The sequence below is a fragment of the Prionailurus viverrinus genome, chromosome D2 (assembly GCF_022837055.1).
Source record: "Prionailurus viverrinus isolate Anna chromosome D2, UM_Priviv_1.0, whole genome shotgun sequence".
NCBI classification, from domain to species: Eukaryota; Metazoa; Chordata; class Mammalia; order Carnivora; family Felidae; genus Prionailurus; species Prionailurus viverrinus.
In genome coordinates this window covers 61705254-61726330 of record NC_062571.1, presented here as the reverse complement: position 1 = coordinate 61726330, position 21077 = coordinate 61705254, and the positions used below count along the sequence as shown (strand labels likewise).

Here is a 21077-nt window from a genome sequence, read left to right as displayed (position 1 = left end):
GAGAGCCAAAGCATAAGAGACTCTTAAAAACTGAGAACAAACTGAGGGTTGATGGGAGGTGGGAGGGAGGGGAGGGTGGGTGATGGGTATTGAGGGTGATGGCTCATTTGGGATGAGCACTGGGTGTTGTATGGAAACCAATTTGACAATAAATTTCATATATTGAAAAATTAATTAATTCATTAAAATAAAATAAATTTTTAATGTTTATTTTTGAGACAGAGAGAGACAGTGTGTGAGCAGGCGAGGGGCAGAGAAAGGAAGACACAGAATCCAAAGCAGGCTCCAGGCTCTGAGCTGTCAGCACAGAGCCCGACACGGAGCTCAAACTCACCGCAAGATCATGGCCTGAGCCGAAGTCTGACGCTTAACCAACTGAGTCACCGAGGTGCCCCATATTTATTTTTAATTTCTGCACTAGATACGGCCTCCAGCAAAATGTTGAATAGAAACAGTGTTGGTAACATCCTCCAATAATGCTTCAAATGTCTTACTCTTTTTTTTTAATTAATTTATTTTTGAGGAAGAGAGAGGGAACAGGGCAGGGACAGAGAGAGAGGGAGACAGATAATTCCAAGCAGGCTCACAGTGTTGGCTCTATTCCATGAACCATGAGATTAAACCTGAGCCAAAATCAAGAGTCAGATGCTCAACCAACTGAGCCACCCAGGCACCCCTCAAATGTTTTACTCTTAACATGACATTTGCTGGAAATTTGTGACCCTTCTTTTTGAAGGTGAACTGAGCCCATTTACATTTAATAATTGTAATGAGTGTTTACAGAATGAATAGCATAACTGAATTCCTTCATTCCTTTCTTTTACTTTAAATTAATGTGTATAGGTAAAATGAGGAATAAATACAATCTAATATGATTAGCTGGCTCGATATACAATATGAATTAAATTGGACTCTTATTTGCTTTTTTTTTCTTTCAGTGAAGACACCAGTTTCCTGTCAGCTTTCTCCCAATTCCTTAGTGAAGAACTAACTAGAACATGATAGAGTCCCATTTAAAATTCAAACAAAGCAAAGACATTCAAAGGCAATGCCTTTTAGTAAGATGAGTTAAATAAACATGGGTAAGTATCTGAAAACATAAGGTTTTCACCATGGCAGGACCCTATGCTGCAATCATTCCCAGTAATTCAACTGCCTTTGCATTTGGCAGTAATGTTCTACAAGTGAATTTGCTGATGACTAGCAAAATTTTTAAATGAACCCAACGCCAATTAATCAAAAGTAATAACAAAGAAACTCTAGGAATACAAGTCAAGGGAGGAGACTGCAGCTGGCCAGATATGATACCATTTGCCTACCTTTCATTCAGGAATTTGCTACAATGAATAAAATAAGTATTTCCTCTGAGAGGGGAGGGGAGGGGAGGGGAGGGGAGGGGAGGGGAGGGGAGGGGAGGAACAGGTATTACCTATTACCATTTCTGAATGTATGATTAAAAGAAAAAAGTCTTTAAAAAAGAATATTAATTAGTCCTATGTTTTCACAATAGAATCCCTAATTCTGAATTTAAAACATTATTCAGTATTTGCTTAAGGATCATATTTAGTTGATGTGGCTTTTGACATATGAAAGTTCTAGGGGAAAAACTAAGACCTCTTTTAATTTTACTTTAACATCAAACTAAACAGAGCAATTAAAAAATTCAGTAAGACCATGGGTTACTCTGCTTCAAGAAGTACTTCCAAAATTCAACCACCTAGCTTCTTTCAGGAGGAATTATACACCATCACAAATCTGTTCTAACTTAACTTTTGGAGAAGAAAATGGAAAGTCAAACCCATAGCACAGTGGTTAAGTAAAAGATTTCCTTCTCAGTGTCGGCACAGAAGTGCTTTTGCCCTCTTACAAGCTGCACTATTTCAGCAGATGATTCAGCTGGTCCTGTAGATCAGAAGACTGCTCAACACTAGAAATTAGAAAAGAGAAAAAGGTTTATCTGGAATGAGCAATAAAGACCTCTCTTTGTTCAGTTTGTACTTTAACACAGAAGTACTCCCGAAGCTAAATCAAAATTTATATTGGTCCTCTAGGGTCCCAGAAGTTTAAACTATGAAAAAAAGGTTTGTAAAAAAAAAAAAAAAAAAAAAGGGGCGCCTGGGTGGCCCAGTCGGTTAAGCGGCCGACTTCGGCTCAGGTCATGATCTCGCGGTCCGTGAGTTCGAGCCCCGCGTCGCGCTCTGTGCTGACAGCTCGGAGCCTGGAGCCTGTTTCAGATTCTGTGTCTCCCTCTCTCTCTGACCCTCACCCGTTCATGCTCTGTCTCTCTCTGTCTCAAAAATAAATAAATGTTTAAAAAAAAAAAATTAAAAAAAAAAAAAAAGAAAGAAAAGAAAAGAAAAAAAAAAAAGGGTTTGTAAAACCAGTTAGAGATAACCAATAAGGGACAGATTTAATCCACTCAAAAAAACAAGACTGTTTACTGACTTCAGCACATTTAATTTACTTAATGAATATTATCAATGTAGAAGGTTTTCTATTCATTAAGGGTGGCTTCTACACGTTGTAATTTTTAGAAAGCCTTTACTAGCAGTGAATTGACCTACTGTATACCTTTGAAATATACAGTCGACCCTTGAACAACATAGGGGATATATAGGCGCTGATATCCTGCACAGTCAAAATCAGTATATAACCCGACTCCCCCAAAACTTAACTACTAATAGCCTATTGTGGACCAGAAGCCGTACTGGTAACAGAAATAGTCAATTAACACATATGTTGTATATGTATTATATACTACACTGTTATAATAAAGTAAGGTAGAGAAAAAATGTTACTAAGACAATCATAAGGGGATGTGTAGGTGGCTCAGTTAGTTAAGCATCCGACTCTTGATTTCAGCTCAGGTCATGATCTCACATCTCGTGAGTTCTGAGCTCACAGTGCAGAGCCTGCTTGGGATTCTCTCTTTTCTCTCTCTCTGCCTCTCCCTCAAAAATGAATGAATGAATGAATGAATGAATGAATGGAAGGAAGGAAGGAAGGAAGGAAGGAAGGAAGGAAGAGGAAGGAAGAATAAGAAAGAGAAAGAAAAGAGGGAAGGAAAGAAAGAAAGAAAGAAAGAAAGAAAGAAAGAAAGAAAGAAAAAGAAGAAGAAGAAGAAGAAGAAGAAGAAGAAGAAAGGAAGGAAGGAAGGAAGGAAGAATGGAAGGAAATCATAAGGAAGACAGGGCACCTGGGTGGCTCAGTCGGTTAAGCATCTGACTCTTGGTTTCAGCTCAGGTCATGATCTCATGACAGAGATCGAGCCCTGAGTCAGGCTCTGTGTTCATGGAGAGCCTGCTTAAGATTCTCTCCCTCCCTCTCCCTCTGCTCCTCCCCCCGCTGGCACACTTGCTCTCTCTCTCTCACACACAAAATAAAAATAATATTTAAAAAAAAAGAAAATCATAAGAGAAAATACATTTACAATACTATATTGTATTTATAAAAAAAATCTGTGCATAAGTGGAACTGTGTAATTCAAACCTACATTGTTCAAAGGTCAACTGTACTGTCTTCTTTATACCCCGAATAAGCTATCCCAGAGCGTATGTCAATTTAAGGGCATATGTCAACCACAGTTTCACACTGATCCTCAGCCCGCAAGTAGAATTCCCTGAAGCCTGCTTTAGTTGCTGCTCCCTGCTCCCAAGTCCCCTACCTTTGGGGTTACTTACTTCTTCTGAATAGCTTCTTGCCTAAATCAGAAAAGGAAAGAGGAAAATAAACATAAAAAATCTCAGAAGACTAGTGCAACTTCTGGCTAGATATACACAGGCAGAATAAATCTCCAGCTTCTGTCACATTCTGGATTTCTGTTCATTCTAGCCTAAGACTGTGTTCTTGAAGCTCTGTTCAACATCTGAGTGCAGGGTTGCTAAAAAGAAGGATTCTAAACCTAAACAGGTAACGATACCCTATCAGATCAAGGGAGGTGGTGCAAAAACCATGCACATGCATGGCTCACGTTCAGTCCGCAATGTGCAACCTAGTGGTCACGCACCTGATATGCGCACACGCCAAGAACGAACATTTAGCTGTCTAAATATCAAGGGTTAAACTCTTAACCGTACAGCAGGTACATAAGTATAATATCAACTATATAAAATATAAAGCAAAATTAAATATGACGAAAAGCTAACTATAATTTTATCCAAAATTACAACAGAGAAGGGGTTCTCTACATTTCAAAGTCTCCGGGATCATTTATATGTAGCCGGGGCTGGGTCATACGTGAGACTATGGGATACAGGTCAGAGTTACACTTGATCCCCTAGTGCAAGAGCAGACTCCCCAGGAGAGACCTTGGGCACAGGTAGTCAACAAATACCGACTTGGTGCCTATTGGGTGCCAGGCACCATGCTAAAGTGGTCCTGGTGTGGGCCCTGCCCTCAGGGGGCTTACAGTCTCTCCCTCTGAGGAGCCCTCAAAGAGATACAGAGAGGCTCACCAGAGGTAGTTCCTGTTCTTGATCTCACCCCACACCCCAACCTCTTCTGCAGTCTCAGCCATCTTTTCCAGAAGGAGCTCATCCTTGACTAAGCCCACTTTTACTCCTGCCTTCACAGGAAAATGTGCTGAAGAACAAAGGCCACAGGGGGCAGCCTGAGGATAATGATTTTGTAGCAAGTAGTCACTGGAGAGGGCATACTCACTGGTATTGGAGATGTGTTGTTATTATTGCCATTTTCCTTAAGCTCTGCATTAAAAAACAACAACACACACAAAAAGAGAATATATACATTCCATTTCCTGTAGCCACACAAATTATGTATATAAAACCCAAATCATAAAAGGAAGTGTTTCTTACATCTTCTGAGTGCAAGATGGCATCTTCCTGTAGTACCATGTTTCGAGCTGCCTGACCTAGCAGCTGGAAGACAAAAATAAAGTGGTAATCAACATCTCCGAACTTCCTGTCATCTTCTCTCTGCAGCTGTTACACCGCCGCCCTCTCTCCTCCCCTCCCCGCCCCCCACAATTACAAAAACTCCAAATGTAACAGAGGATAATTTTCCATTTGTTCACGCTGAAAATCCAACCTCATGGTCACTCTGGCCATTGTGGCATGGGCTCCACCTCTTTTCCACTTCTGAGATCAAGAGCTCCAGAACTGCAGAGCTCCTCACGTACCTTCTTAGCCAAGGGCTGAAAGAAATCTGCAAAGAAAACTTTGGCTCCACGGGCCCAGTGAGAACTTAACCTTTTGGTTTCTTAGGGACAAATCTGAGATGTGGGGTGGAGTGAGGGGGCAGCAACTAGGGTAGAGCTAAAAAGGATAATAAGAATACAGCTGTTTAGAAATGGAATGAGAGACACAGAACAAAAAAAAGGCCTTACAAGAAGCTCACGGCTGAAACGGGAAAGCATCACATCACACGAAGGATGGCTGACAGGCCAGGCAGAGACAAGGAGAAAATGTAACTACACTTACTGTGGGCACAACTATAGGCATAGTTGCAAATCACTGTGTTGTAAACTTGAAACTAATGTAACATTGTATGTCAACTATATTTCAATTAAAAGGGAGAGAGAGAAAGTGGAAGGAAGGAAGGAAGGAAGGAAGGAAGGAAGGAAGGAAAGGAGGGAGGGAGGGAGGGAAGGAGGGAGAAGAAGGGTAGGGGAAGGAAGGAAGGAAGGAGAAGGGGAAGGGAAGGGAAGAAGGAAGGAAGGAAGGAAGGAAGAGGGGAAGGGGAAGGAAGGGGGAAGGGAAGGAAGGAAGGAAGGAAGGAAGGAAGGAAGGAAGGAAGGAAAGGAGGGAGGGAGGGAGAAGAAGGGTAGGGGAAGGAAGGAAGGGGAAGGGAAGGGAAGAAGGATAAGGGAAGGGAAGGGAAGGGAAGGGAAGGGAAGGGAAGGGAAGGGAGGGAGGGAGGAAGGAAGAGGGGAAGGGGAAGGGGAAGGAAGGGGGAAGGGAAGGGAAGGGAAGGGAAGGGAAGGGAAGGGAAGGGAAGAAAGGAAGGAAGGAAGGAAGGAAGGAAGGAAGGAAGGAAGGAAAGGAGGGAGGGAGGGAGAAGAAGGGTAGGGGAAGGAAGGAAGGGGAAGGGGAAGGGAAGGGAAGAAGGAAAGGGAAGGGAAGGGAAGGGAAGGGAAGGGAGGGAGGGAGGGAGGGAGGGAGGAAGGAAGGAAGGAAGGAAGGAAGAGGGGAAGGGGAAGGGGAAGGAAGGGGGAAGGGAAGGGAAGGGAAGGGAAGGGAAGGGAAGGGAAGGGAAGGGAAGAAAGGAAGGAAGGAAGGAAGGAAGGAAGGAAGGAAGGGAAATGTGGATGCAGATTTTGATGAGTTCCCATAGCTGATAGCTGGACCCTGACAGCACAAAAGCTGAGCTCTGATTTGGGTGGGTGGCCTGTGGCCAAAATGGTGACTCAGTGGACACTGAGAGCCAAGAGGAGATCGACAGAAGTTTCTGGCCTATTGTCGCACCCTGTTCCTGGAAGACATTAAGTCCAACCACGTAAGAAGAGCTACTACTATGTGTCCTACCCACTGTCCCTGTTCCCTTGGGTCAGAGAGATTCTGATGAAAAGTGGACCAATGACCTCAAATTCATCAGGAGCAGCAGCCCTGCTACAGCTCCCAGATAATTTCCCCCACAGCAACTGTTATTTATCTCCATTTTTGTTTTAAAATTAATAAACCTTTATGTGCTTCTAAAGTCAAAGCAGTAAAATAAGACCTTCCATCCCTGTCCCTTCCCCTCTCCATTCTCTCTCCCCTATGCATCAATATATATATATTTTTTAGGGACACCTGGCTGGCTCAGTTGGTGGAACATGTGACTCTTGATCTCAGGGTTGTGAGTTCAAGTTCCATGCTGGGCAAGGAGCCTACTCAATTTTTTAAAAATGTGTGTGTGTGTGTGTGTGTGTGTGTGTGTGTGTTTTAGTTTTGGGTTTATCTTCCCATTGTTTCTTTTTAAAAGTGGACATATGTGGGGCGCCTGGGTGGCTCAGTTGGTTAGGCAACCAACTTCAGGCTCAGGTCATGATCTCACAGTTGGTGAGTTCGAGCCCCACGTCGGGCTCTGTGCTGACAGCTCAGAGCCTGGAGCCTGCTTCAGATTCTGTGTCTCCCTCTCTCTGCCCCTCCCCTGCTCATGTTCTGTGTCTCTCTCTGTCTCTCAGTAATAAATAAACATTAAAAAAAATTTAAAAATAAAAAATAAATAAAAGTGGACATACGTATATAATCTCCTCTCCTTACTTAGAATGTAACCTTCTACATGCACTCTTCTCTGCCCTGCTATTTTCACTTGAAAATGTATGTTGAGACAGATCTGCAGCAACATACACCGCATCTGCGCATTGTTCTTCTACGGCTGCAGAGTACTCCACTCCACAGATGTCCCTGTAAGCCGGGAGCCTGGGTGGCTCAGTCAGTTGAGCATCTAACTCTTGATCTCGGCTCAGGTCATGATCCCAGCATCATGGGACCAAGTCCAGTGTCAGTCTCTGCACTGGGCATGGAGCCTGTTTGAGATTCTCTCCCTCTTCCCCCCTGCCCCTCTCCCCTGCTCATGTGCTCTCTCTCTAAAATGTCAGTGAGTGAGTGAGTGAGTGAGTGAGTAAATAAAGAAAGAAATACAGAAATGTCACTGTAAGATTATTCAACTAGTCGTCTGGGGTAGACTTTGGAGCTATTTCCAGTCTTTGCTATTATAAGCAGCGTTACAAAAAATATCTTATATACCTTGGTGTCTTTTTGCTATAGTATCTTTGGGATAGACTCACAGAATCATGACTGTGATTGCTGGATCAGAGGGTTTTAGTTTTGCTACATACTGCCAAATTCCCCTCCATTAGGGTTATACCATTTTGCATCCCCATCCACAATGTATCAGAGTGCCTGTTCCCTCCCTATGACCACTTTTAAGTGGCAAATTCCAAAGTCCTACAGATGGGAGACAGTGACTGACAAACTGATGGCAGAAAGACAAGGTTCGAACAGAATCTTCCTCATTCATTCACTCAGTCAGTCACCGCATGTTTATTAAAGTGCTCAGATCCACCAGGGAGAGACATAGCCCCTGTCCTCACAGGGCTCACAATGTGGTGTTACAAAGAAGACACAGGCACTATAATACCTTGTGGTAACTGCTTATGGGGAAACACCAGATGACCTGAGAGCATGGGGGAGGGGGGGTGTCTGACCCATTACAGGGGCAGAAGTTCAGGGAGGACTTCCTAAAAGAAGTGACTTCTAAGCTGATCGGATTTACTGTGTTTGAAGTGTTGCTAGCAGGATGGAGTGGAGTGGGGACTGAAGGCAGAGAGACTGGTTGGAAGAGCGCTGCCATAGTCTAGGCAAGCAAGGAAAGCAGCCTGAGCCACGGAAGTGGCCGTTAAAGGGGGTGGGAGGAGCGATCATTTAGAAGAAAGACTCTGAGGAGACTCACGATTCGATTCGTGGAATGCAGGAGCTGTTGCAATGCAAGGCCAAGGCCCCTTCTCTGATGACAGATGCATCCATGGGCATTCTGCATCATTTTCTTGCATAAACCAACCACGCACATAACACATCATAACCCACCATCGAAGATATCCGGTTTGGGCTTCTTTAAAGTGGAACAACGTCTTGAGTATTTCCCCCTAGGCTGTTACCATTGTTTTGTTCATAAGTAACTCAACAGCAATCTTAGCTATTCACCTTCAGCAAGTATTGTTACTGAGTTATTTGTCAGCTCCTCGTCTTCAACAAGATTTTTCAGCTTAGTTTTCATAGCAATACCATCCCTCTTTTTTTTTTCATTCTAGTTAATCATTTTCCATATTATTGCATTAAATAATGTGGTTACAATAGTAGGCATACACCTTACACAGGTTTAGGATAAATACACCGGACCCTTTACTCAGCACACAACTGAACTGGAGGACACATGCAGGCACACACAGAAGGAGCGTAAGAGTCATATGCATTCATTGTGCTGAGGGCACAGGCTGGCACGTTCTTCCCCACTTGGTGCTCCGGCCACACTGGCCTCCTTGCACACCCTGCACACATTCCCATCTCAAGGCCTTTGCATTTGCTACTTATTCTACTTGGAACGCTCTGCCTCCAGCCGTCCACGTGGCTTGCTCCCTGACTTCATTCAAGTGTCTGCTCAAATGTCCCCTCCTCAGAGAGCCCTTCCCTGATCACCCTATTTAAGGAAAACCCTTTCATCACCCTCTACTCCCAGCTTAGTTTTTCTTCGTAATATTTATCACCACCTGAGTTTTTGGTTCATTTGTTTATCTGTCTCTTCACTAAAATGTAAGCTTACTAAGTACAGGGTCTGCTCGTTTTGTGTACCACTCTCTCCCTTATGCCTAGAATAGTTCCTGGCACATAGCAGACAATAAATATTTATTACATGAATGCTGTGGAAGGAGAGCTTTACACGTGGAAATTGTCAGCGAATCAAACAAAATAGCCACATGGAGACTGTTGAAAAGAGAAGCAATGCCCTAAGGGCCAAGAAGTATTGAAACTGACAATCAGGCTGTCTACAATGAGACTAAGAGCTTCCTTTCCCTCAGGACTGACCCCAAGGAGGTGCCCTGTGGTTCTGAAACAATTTGGGCTACATCGATATCAAATCAAAGAGATGGAGAAGAAAGTCTAAGGAACAGAAAGGAGTACCCTCCTGGAGAAGACAATTGCCACTAGACCCCAAAAAATCAGAAGCAGAGGTTGTTCTGTGAAAATAAACTGTAAACACTTAAGACATTGTTTCTCTAGGAGATTCAGTTCACTGAGCTCAAGACACTATCAAGAAAATGAAAAGGAAACTCACAGAATGGGAGAAAACATATGCAAATAATATCTGATAAGGGATTAACATTCAGAATACATGAAGAACTCCTACAACTCAAATAAAAAATCCAGTGTTGAAATGGACAATGGACCTTCATAGACATTTCTCCAAAGAAGACATACAAATGGCCAATAAGAACAAGAACTGCGCTCAACATCACTAGTCTGGCGAAATGCAAATCAATACCACTTTATACCCATCAGGATGGCTATGATAAAAAATGAGGGGTGCCTGAGTGGCTCAGTCAGTTGAGCCTCTAACTCTCGATCCCAGGGTGATGGGATGGAGCCCCACATCAAGCTCCACACTGAGCATGGAGCCTGCTTAAGATTTTCTCTCTCTTTCTCTCTCTCTCTCTCTCTCCCTCTGCCCCTCTCCCCTGCTCGTGCTATCTCTCTTTCTCTAAAAATAAACAGATAGATAGATAAAAATGGTACACTGTGCTAAACAGCATGGTGGTTCCTCAAAAAGTTAAACATAAAATTACCATGTGAATATGATCTAGCAATTATAATTCTAGGTAAATACCCTGAATAATTGGAAGCAAGGTCTCAAATAGATATTTATATGCACATGTCTACTGAAGCATAGTCACAAAGTCAAAAGGTAGACATAACACAAATCTCTATCACCAAATGAATGGATAAACAAAATGTGGTATATACATACAATGCAATATTATTCAGTCTTAAAAAGGAATAAAGTACAGTACTGATATATACTACAAAAAAAAAAAAAACAAAGACAAAAAAAGAAAATCAATAAGATACTCCAAATTATCTATAGTCTAGTAAAGGAAATGGCAAAAATACGTAAGTAACTATATGAAAAGTCAATATGGTATGTGATAAGTACCATGTAAGAGATCCAATAAAAGGCAAAAGTCAGAGAATTGACAGATGATGAGTCAATCCTCACAGAAAGAGGGACTGATTTCAGTTTAATTCAATCCACACCACTCACTAAGCACCCATTCTAAATCTACTATGGAAGAATCTCATGTGAAAAACACACAAGGAGGAACAGAAAGGAGCAAGTGACATTAGGGTAGTCAATGGTGACACCATGGCTTTTTGGCCACTTAACCACCTCCTACCACATGAGAAGTGGTGCCCAAGATTGCGGGCCTAGAACCAGTCTGCCTAGGTTTCAGCCTAGTTCTGCCCCTTCCTAGCTACTCTGTAACCTTGGTCAAATTAAATTCCTCTTTGTATCCTCTATGTAAGAAAAGTACCTCCTCTACGTAAATAAAGATTTAATGAATTAAGCTACATAAAACACAGCAATGTCCAGCACATGGTTAAGTTTATTATGATGAATATGGATGTTCAATACATACTGGTGGTTGGCAAGCCAAGAGAAAAGTAACATAAATTAAATCTCCTTTCGGCTTGCAGCCCACTGATAAGACACCTGAAACATGCAGAGGATGACCTTGCTCAAAGAACTCATGGCTACCTTACTTGCTTAATGTTTTTGTTTTATTAAAGACTAAAAGTAACCTTATCTTAACAGCAGCTGTCCCCTCAAGGTCCTGAAAGCCTTGCTTTCAAATTCCTTAGAGACTTATGCTATCCCCAACCCCCACTAACTTAAAAGTATATTATCAGTCATCTCACAACCCCAGTGCAGCTCTTTCTGCCCACGCATCCTGTCCCTGTGCTTTAACCCCGTGCTTTAATAAAATCACTTTTTTTTGCACCAAAGACATCTCAAGAATTCTTTCTTGGCCATTTGCTCAAGCCATCAAATACATACTGGCGGCTAGCTATGAACACTATTGGGACGCCTGGGTGGCTCAGTCAGTTAAGCGTCCAACTTCAGCTCAGGTCATGATGTCACAGTTGGTGGGTTCGAGTCCCGCGTCAGGCTCTGTGCTGACAGCTCAAGCCTGGAGCCTGCTTCAGATTCTGTGTCTCCCTCTCTCTGCCCCTCCCCCACTCACTCTCTCTCAAAAATAAACATTAAAAAAAAAAAACTATGAACGCTATTTTTTTTTTAATTTTTTTTTCAACGTTTATTTATTTTTGGGACAGAGAGAGACAGAGCATGAACGGGGGAGGGGCAGAGAGAGAGAGGGAGACACAGAATCGGAAACAGGCTCCAGGCTCTGAGCCATCAGCCCAGAGCCTGACGCGGGGCTCGAACCCACGGACCGCGAGATCGTGACCTGGCTGAAGTCGGACGCTTAACCGACTGCGCCACCCAGGCGCCCCTCAACACTATTTTTTAAACTTATATATTTATACCTTGTTTCTCCTCCAAAAAGATTCAAGGCAATTTATACCTAATTGTGTGTGTGTGTGTGTGTGTGTGTGTGTGTGTGTGTATACACACCCACACACTTTAAAAAAAAAAAAAACAACAGAATGTAAAAGTCATTAAAAGGAGAAGGAAGTAAATGTGTCTCCCACTAAAACTGATGTAAGAACTTCTGTGCAACCAAGGCAAAAAGTGAAACACCCCAAGTCCATAATTCTCATTTGATAAAAGACAACATAACAATTCTTCAAAAAGAGATAGACTTTTCTCTGATACTGAATCCTAAAATGAGTATATAATGTGTAACCTCACACAAAACATACTCGGGATCACCAAATCAGTGACTTCAATAATAGTATTCTAGTAAATGCTTCTTCATACAGTTGTTTCTTGTAGTCTCTATCAATCAAAGCTAAGGACATAAAATGAAAGGTAATTCTGTAAAGACAATTCTACTGGACCCTAAACTAATACGAATAAAGCTGCTATGAATATTCATATGCAAGTCCAAAAGCTTCTGGCCATATTATGCTTGTTACTACAATTACATAACTTAATAAAACAATATAGAAACTGATGAAATAGGACTTAAAAGAGACAGAGTTACTATTATTATGAAAACTAAGTTGAAAATAAGCAATACTTGAAGATGAGCAGTTAAGACACTGCTATTGAGTTAATTATGAGCAAGACAATGGTAAAGGTCTATAGAAGAAATTCACAAATATCTAAAGACTTTGTACTCAGATTGTTTCACAGGTGTATTCAAGACGTTGTTCCAGTTTAAAGAAACCAAAACAGGAACTTAGATAAGACATTATATGCGTAACAAAATGAGAAACATGTAATCATTTCTCTTGGATAAAAACCTAGGAGTGGAATGGCTGAGCCATCAGAACCATTTTGTTTGTCCATTCACTTATCAATGGACATTTGGGTTGTTTCCAGTTTGGAGCTATCACGGATAATGTTACTATGCACATGTACAAGTCTTTGTGTGGACATATATTTTCATTTCTCATGGGTGAGTATCTAAGAGTACAACAAATAGGTCTTTTTTTTTTTTTTTTTTTTTTGGATACAAAGTGAACATACATAAAACTTTCTGGTGTGAAAAGTCATCATATGACTCCATTCATGGAAACAGCTATAGGATGAAGGGGAAATCGGGGGAAAGGAGAAAGCTAATCTAAGAGACAGAAAACCAAGAATGTGGCCAGAAAGACAAATCAGAAAAGAACAAATCCATAGACGATCCACAAAAGTGTGGAAAGAATGTGAGATGTTGAGGGCAAAACCATGCTGAATTTGGGAGGCAGAAAGAGAAAGATCTTCCTTCCCTAGAAACAACCCCATGAAACAAATTAGGAACTGGCTGGGACCACTACCTTTTCCGCTGCCCTGTGGCAATCTCCACTTTACAGCGGATTCCCACCGGCCCATTTCTTTCCCTCCCTACAACGCTAATCCCACTGAGACTACACACCCCAGAATGCAACACGCGCCCTTCGCGAACGAGCTCTACTCCTCGGCAGAGCAGTTCACAGCCTACAATTCCCAGGAGGAAACGCGATCCCCCTTCCCACAGCTATGGAAGACTCGGGGCCCCCGGGGTAGCGGGCCGCAAAGTCCACTCTCAGCTCACCTCGGAGCTCCGGGAGCCCTTCAACACCTGCTTAGTGAGCGCGATGACGTCCGTACCACAGGTGTTCACCTTCTCTGTGAGGAGCCCCTTCACAGACTGACCGAATCGCGCTTGAGAATCTGGCGTCCCAGTCGCCATCACTTCATCTAGTGAACGCCTCCTCCCGAGCGACGGAGAGTCGCAGGGGCCAAAAGAAACGCAAAGCGGAAGGAAGCGAGGTGGTGTCTCTTACCCCGTGGGAAAAGGAAGCAACGCATGCGCCTAGCGGAGGTTCACCTTAGCTAACTTTAAATCCATTTAAACTACTCAGTTGATAACCTGAGGAAGACAAGGCCCAGGTGCACCTCTCTGGAGGGGATGGAAGACAATCTCAGTAAATCCATAGGTTAGAATCAGGAGCCCTGGATTACAGGCCTACTTCTGCCATTTAGTTGTGTGACTGCAGATTACTCAATCTTTGCGTCTTGTGTTTATCAATAAGAAAAAAGTAATAATGTTCAAGTCTCCAAAGGGTTATGAGAATGAATTAAGATCATTTAGTTCCACTTTAGTAAAATTTCATGAACTAAATATCAAATTGGGTGCTAGGCTGAGGGTAGAGAAAAAAGATCCAGTCCTTGTCTCTGAGGAGCTCCCAGGCTGTGGGATGAGCCATGTAAACAGCTTAGAAATGAAGGAAGTGCTCAAAATCACTAGTAATTTTTGATGACAAATGATCTCTTTGTTCTATTAAAAGCACACTGATCATCACCTTGGAAATGAATAACTGAAATGTTTCATGTAGCTCTATTTCTTTATTAGCTAATGCAGGAAAGATGAAAATGGTGTTATACTGCAAATTTCGTTCAAAATAACCTGTACTCAGTATCAACATTACTTTCTCCTCCAAGTGTCTAGACTCATGTCTCTGTTGAGTCTTTCATTTAATTCTTGTTCTTAATTTTACTGAGGTTTAATTTATGTGCAAGAACTATGTTTTTTAAAGTGTACAATTTGCAACCCCTATCAAAATAACACCAGCATTCTTCACAGAGTTAGAACAAACAATCCTAAAATTTGTGTGGAACCACAAAAGATGCCAAATAGCCAAAGCAATCCTGAAAATGAAAGCCAAACCTAGAGGCATCACAATTCCAGACTTCAAGCTGTATTAGAAAGTTGTAATCATCAAGACCAGCATGGTACTGGCACAAGAACAAACACATAGATCAATGGAACAGAACAGAGAACCCAGAAATGGACTCACAAACATATGGTAAACTAATCTTTGACAAAGCAGGAAAGAATATCCAATGGGGAAAAAAAGACAGTCTCTTCAGCAAATGGTGTTGGGAAAACTGGATAGCGACATGCAGAAGAATGAACCTGTACCACTTTCTTACCACAGACACAAAAATAAACTCAAAATGGATGACAGACCTAAACGTAAGACAACAAGTCATCAAAATCCTAGAAGAGAAAACAGGCAACAACTTCTTTGACCTCGGCCACAGCAACTTTTTACTTGACATGTCTATGGAGGCAAGGGAAACAAAGGCAAAAATGAACTGTTGTGACCTCATCAAGATAAAAACAGCGAAGGAAACAGTCAGCAAAACTAAAAGGCAAACAATGCAATGGGAGAAGATCTTTATACATGACACATCAGATAAATATCTATAAAGAACTTATCAAACCCAACACCCCAAAAACAAATAATCCTGTGAAGAAATGGGCAAAAGACATGAATAGACAATTTTCAAAGAAGACATCCAGATGACTACCAGACACATGAAAAAATGCTCAATATCACTCATCATCAGGGAAATACAAATCAAAGACACAATGAGATACCACCTCATGCCTGTCAGAATGGCTAAAATTAATGGCTCAGACAACAACAGATGTTGGCGAGGATGTGGGAGAGAGGAACCCTTTTGTACTGTTGGTGGGAATGCAAACTGGTACAGCCACTCTGGAAAAGAGTATGGAGCTTCCTCAAAAAATTAAAAATAAAGCTACCCTATGACCCAGCAATTACACTACTAAGTATTTATCCAAAGGATACAGGAGTGCTTTTTCAAAGGGGCACATGCACCCCCATGTTTATAGCAGCACTATTGACAATAGCCAAAGTATGGAAAGAGCCCACATGTCCACTTACTGATGAAAGAATTAAAAAGATATGGCATATATATACAATGGAATATTATTCACTGACCAAAAAGAATGAAACCTTACCATTTGCAACAACATGGATGGAACTAGAGTGTATTATGCTAAGCGAAATAAGTCAGAGAACGACAAATATCATGTCATATGTGAAATCATATCTCATTATTTCACTCATATGTGAAATTTAAGAAACAAAACAGATGAACATTAGGGAACAGAATCAAAAATAATATAAAAACAGAGAGGGAGGCAAACCATAAGAGTCTCTTAAATACAGAAAACAAACTGAGGGTTGCTGGCAGGGTGTTGGGTGGAGAATAGGCTAAATGGGCAATGGGCATTGAGGAGGACACTTGTTGGGATGAGCACTGGGTGTTATATGTAAGGAATGAATCACTACATTCTAGTCCTGAAGTCATTACTACACTATATGTTAACTAACTTGGATTTGAATTTTTTTAAAAAAATTAAAAATTTTTAAAAAAATAATGAAAATGGTAAAAAAGAAAGAGATTTCTGACTTGGTAATTAAAAGTTCTCAAGGCAAATATGGTAATAAAATCCATTCTGTGGCTGAAAAAAAATAAAGTGTACAATTTACGGGTGCCTGGGTGGCTCAGTCGACCCAGGTGTGCTGGCAGCACAGAGCCTACTTTAGATCCTCTGTCTCCCTCTCTCTCTGCCCTTCCCCTAATTACAAACACACATTCTCAGAAATAAACATTTAAAACAATAAAAAAATAAACTACAATTTGATTAGTGTGACAGATGTACACACCTATGAACCACCACCACTATCAAGATACGGAACCTTTTTTTTTTTTTAATTTTTTTTTTCAACGTTTATTTATTTTTGGGACAGAGAGAGACAGAGCATGAACGGGGGAGGGGCAGAGAGAGAGGGAGACACAGAATCGGAAACAGGCTCCAGGCTCCGAGCCATCAGCCCAGAGCCCGACGCGGGGCTCAAACTCAAGGACCGCGAGATCGTGACCTGGCTGAAGTTGGACGCTTAACCGACTGCGCCACCCAGGCGCCCCCAGAACATTTTTATCACTCCCAAAAGTTTACAAGTCTCTCTTTGCAGTCCATTTATCCCTCACTCTAGGCAACAACTGATCTGCCTTCCAGTGCTGTAAACTAATTTGCATTTCTAGAATGTTATATAATTGGAGTAATCCAGAAAGTATTCTTTTTGTCTGGCTTCTTTCAGCATAATGATTTTGAGAGTCATCCGCATTGGTGTGTATCACTAGTCTGTTCCTTTTTATTGCTGAGAAATATTCCATCATTTGAATATATCTCATTTTGTTTATCCATTCACCTGCCAATGGCCATGTGGGTTGTTTCCATTTGGGGGCTATTATAAATAAAGCTGCTATGGCAGTCACATACAAGTCCTTATGTAAGTTGTTTTCATTTATCTTGGAAAATGTCTAGGAGTAGAATGGCTGGGTCATATAAGTGTTTAACTTTTCAAGAAACTGCCAAACCACTTCCCAAACCTTTGGGGTTTTGGTTTTTGTTTTTACCATTTTACATTCCCAATAGCAGCGTAGGGGATTCCAGTTGCTCCACACCCACAAATTTAGGAAAAGACTGTTAAGTAGCCATGGTAACAAGTAGTCACCTGTGATAGACAGACTGGCCACTGACACGTAGCTTCCATGCTCTCCACCTCCCCTTCTCTTACATGGGGGCAGGACCTGTGGCTTGCTTCTAACCAATAGAATATGCACAGGTGATGAGAGATACATGATTGTGCATACATGATTATGTGATTACAAAGACCATAAGACCCATCTTGCTGAAATCTCTTTACCCCTTGCCAGCTGTGAGGAAGCAAATGGGATGTTGGGGAACTCCACATGGCAAGAAACTGCAAGCATCATCTAGTCACTGAGAAATGAGCCTCCAGCTGGCAACCAGAAAAAAAAAAGAAAGAAAGAAAAAGAAGCACTCAGTCAAACAACCTAAAAGAACTGAATGGCACTAACAATCAGACAAATGGGGAATAGATCCTTACCCAGTTGAGCCTCCAGATAAGAACCTAGCCCTGTCTCACACCTGGATTGCAGCCTTGTGAGACCCTAAGTAGATGGCCCAGAAAAGTTGTACTTGGATTCCTGACTCACAGGAACTATAAGATAGTAAGTGTGTATTGTTTTAAGCCACTGTTTTTGGTAATATTTTTACACAGAAATAGAAAACTATTATGCCACCAGAACTTGGTTGAAATCTGTTCAGTCAGTTATGACAACTCACCTGAGTGGATCCCTTTTGCAAATCAAGCAATCAGGGTCACTTCTGAAAGTCAGTCATCCAGGAACTGATCCATGCCAACAACTACCCCCCAGCGCGCCAGTCAATCGACAATAGTCTCACCCAAGTTACTTCTACAAAGGATAATATCAACCTTCTGATGTCATTCAGTTGCTGAAGTCTGTGCTTCCCCAAAACTCTCTTATGATCAGCAGTCTATCCTGCTTAGAGAGACTGCCTACTCTCCTTTATTATAATAAACACCAAATTCAGTTTTGTCTATTTTTATTGAGCTCTAGTCTTACCATCTTTTGACAATTCTAGAGATTCCACCAAGACCATTTTGAAGACCCTCATTTTACAGCATTCCAGACCCTCAGAGCGACAGGTGCACTTATTGGACCTGCATAAGGTTACTAGGCCTGGATCTCTGTATTAAGTAATCAGACCTTTGGGTCTGGAGATGTACCAGTTATGAAATCTACGTCTTTATATAAGTTTATTAGACCTTTTGTTTGGTGGTATATTGTTTGATAAATATTTTTGCCATTAACATGATAATTCTGTTGCTTGCCTTGCTTTTGCTATTATTTCTCTCTATATACAAAGCCATGTCACAAGGAAATTTGCCTTTTTCCAGGATTATCTGGTTTCTTTTGAATGTATAAGGGAGTGTTCCATACAGAATCGATGGAATCATAGGCACATTAGTCTCCAACCCAATCCAAGCTGGCCTTTGAGGTTTTTGTTTTGTTTTGTTTTAAAAAAAACTTTTTTAACGTTTATTTATTTTTGAGACAGAGAAAGAGCATGAACGAGGGAGAGTCAGAGAGAGAGGGAGACACAGAATCTGAAGCAGGCTCCAGGCTCTGAGTGGTCAGCACAGAGCCCGACGCAGGGCTTGAACTCACGGACTGCGAGATCATGACCTGAGCTGAAGTCGGACGCTTAACCACCTGAGCCACCCAGATGCCCCAAAGCTGGCCTTTGAGGTTTAATGGTTGAGGTCCATTAAGACTGGAGACTAGCTGCTATTACATCCCTTTTGCTAACTGAAATCACCCAGTCCTTTTCCACTAACTAATATGAATTATTGTTACTTTCTCTTTCTCATATTATCATCTTCTGATGGGACTTTCTTAATCCAGAAACACTATAACCTTTACCCAGTGAAGGAGAATCCTAGATTGTGTTTCTATAATTCAAGAAGCATCCATGACCAGAAGAGAACTTTTGGACATGCTAATACTAAATCTTGACCCAAGGTTGGTTGTTGATTGACTTCTTAGCAAATATAAAAAGTGACAGCACCAGGTTTGATCTAAGTAGTCTAGTTATTCTTGTAAAATCCAATTCCTTACTAGAAGTCAAATTGTCTAAACAGCTAAACTGTGGCTCTTTCTAGGGCATATTAACTTACCCAAATAAAAGGGTAGATAATGTAACCTAATAACTGATATTCCTTTAAAATAATTAGCTTCTTGGGGTGCCTGGCTGGCTCAGTTGACAGAGCGTGTGACTCTTGGTCTCAGGGTCATGAGTTCAAGCCCCAAGGAGCACACTTCAAATAAAAATAAAAATAAAATAAGTTAGGGTGCCTGGATGGCTCAGTTGGTTAAGCGTCCGACTGCGGCTCAGGTCATGATCTCACAGTTTGTGAGTTCAAGCCCCACATTGGGCTCTGTGCTGCCAGCTCAGAGACTGGAGCCTGCTGCCTGCTTTGGATTCTGTGTCTCCCCCTCTCTCTGCCCCTCCCCCTCTCTCAAAAATAAATAAACATTAAAAAAAATTAATAAAAATAAAATAAGTTAAAATAATTAACTTCTTTAAATGTTATTTCTGAAGTTTTATTTTAGTTGTTTTTAACTTTCTCATAAATTTTTTTAAAGTAAACAACAACTGTGAATTACTTGATGACTGAATGCTACCTAAAATAATTGGTCTTTTTAAATTTTTTTTTAACGTTTATTTACTTTTGAGACAGAGAGAGACAGGGCATGAATGGGGGAGGGTCAGAGAGAGGGAGACAGAATCCGAAACAGGCTCCAGGCTCTGAGCTGTCAGCACAGAGCCCGACGCGGGGCTCGAACTCACGGACCGCGAGATCATGACCTGAGCCGAAGACGGCTGCTTAACCAACTGAGCCACCCAGGCGCCCCTAAAATAACTGGTCTTAAAGATAGTACTATAGAAGGGATAAACCTCCAAACACACTTTAAAGATAATCATGTTAAACAGGCTGATGTGATTGAAAGTTTGTACCCAAGAGCCTCATATAAGACAATACAAATAATGACAAATTCATGGAGAAGTTAAGGATTCAATCATAAATACACAAAATCTGACCTACCAAATTCTGAAAAACAAAACAAGGAACGATTGAGTTTAACACCTACAAAGGTAAGATCTTTCCAAACCAGCATCATCACCCGACGGCACCAGATAAAACCTCAAACAGACACTAGATTAAATTCTCCATGAAACACCTCATTTCAGTAGGTACAAATTGGCCACAATATGGAGCACTGATTGAAATTTTTTTGCTAGGGGTGCCTGGGTGGCTCAGTCGGTTAAGGGTCCAACTCTTGATTTTGGCTCAGGTCATGATCTCACAGTTCATGGGTTCAAGCCTCCAGTCGAGCTCTAAACTGATAGCTCAGAGCCTGGAGCCTGCTTTGGATTTTGTGTCTCCCTCTCTCTTTCTCTATCCCTCTCCAGCTTGTTCTCAATCTCTCTCTCTCTCTCTCTCTCTCTCTCTCTCTCTCCCTCCCTCAAAAATAAATAAATAAACTTAAAAAAAAAAAAAAAAAGAAGAGAAAATTTTTTTCTAGGCTGGGGCACCTGGGTGGCTCAGTAGGTCGAGCATCCAACTCTGGCTCAGGTCATGATCTCATGGTTCCTGAGTTTGAGCCCCAAATCAGGCTGTCTGCTGTCAGCCCAAAGCCCACTTTGGATCCTC

General features: G+C 41.6%; 1 protein-coding gene across 2 annotated transcripts; it reads right to left on the bottom strand.

Annotated features, from left to right (window-relative positions):
- Positions 1 to 315: 315 nt before the first annotated feature.
- On the bottom strand, positions 316 to 13861 carry BORCS7 (BLOC-1 related complex subunit 7). 2 transcript variants are annotated; one of them, XM_047826194.1, is made up of 5 exons: positions 13703 to 13861; positions 4815 to 4877; positions 4660 to 4703; positions 3665 to 3701; positions 316 to 1927 (listed from the first exon to the last, which is right to left on the bottom strand). In XM_047826194.1, exons 1-4 carry the CDS (start codon positions 13838 to 13840, stop codon positions 3677 to 3679), a joined length of 270 nt encoding a protein of 89 aa, XP_047682150.1. In that variant the 5' UTR covers positions 13841 to 13861; the 3' UTR covers positions 316 to 1927; positions 3665 to 3676. The 2 variants fall into 2 exon arrangements, with proteins under 2 accessions (XP_047682150.1, XP_047682149.1); XM_047826193.1 differs by having other exon boundaries at positions 3681 to 3701.
- Positions 13862 to 21077: the final 7216 nt, after the last annotated feature.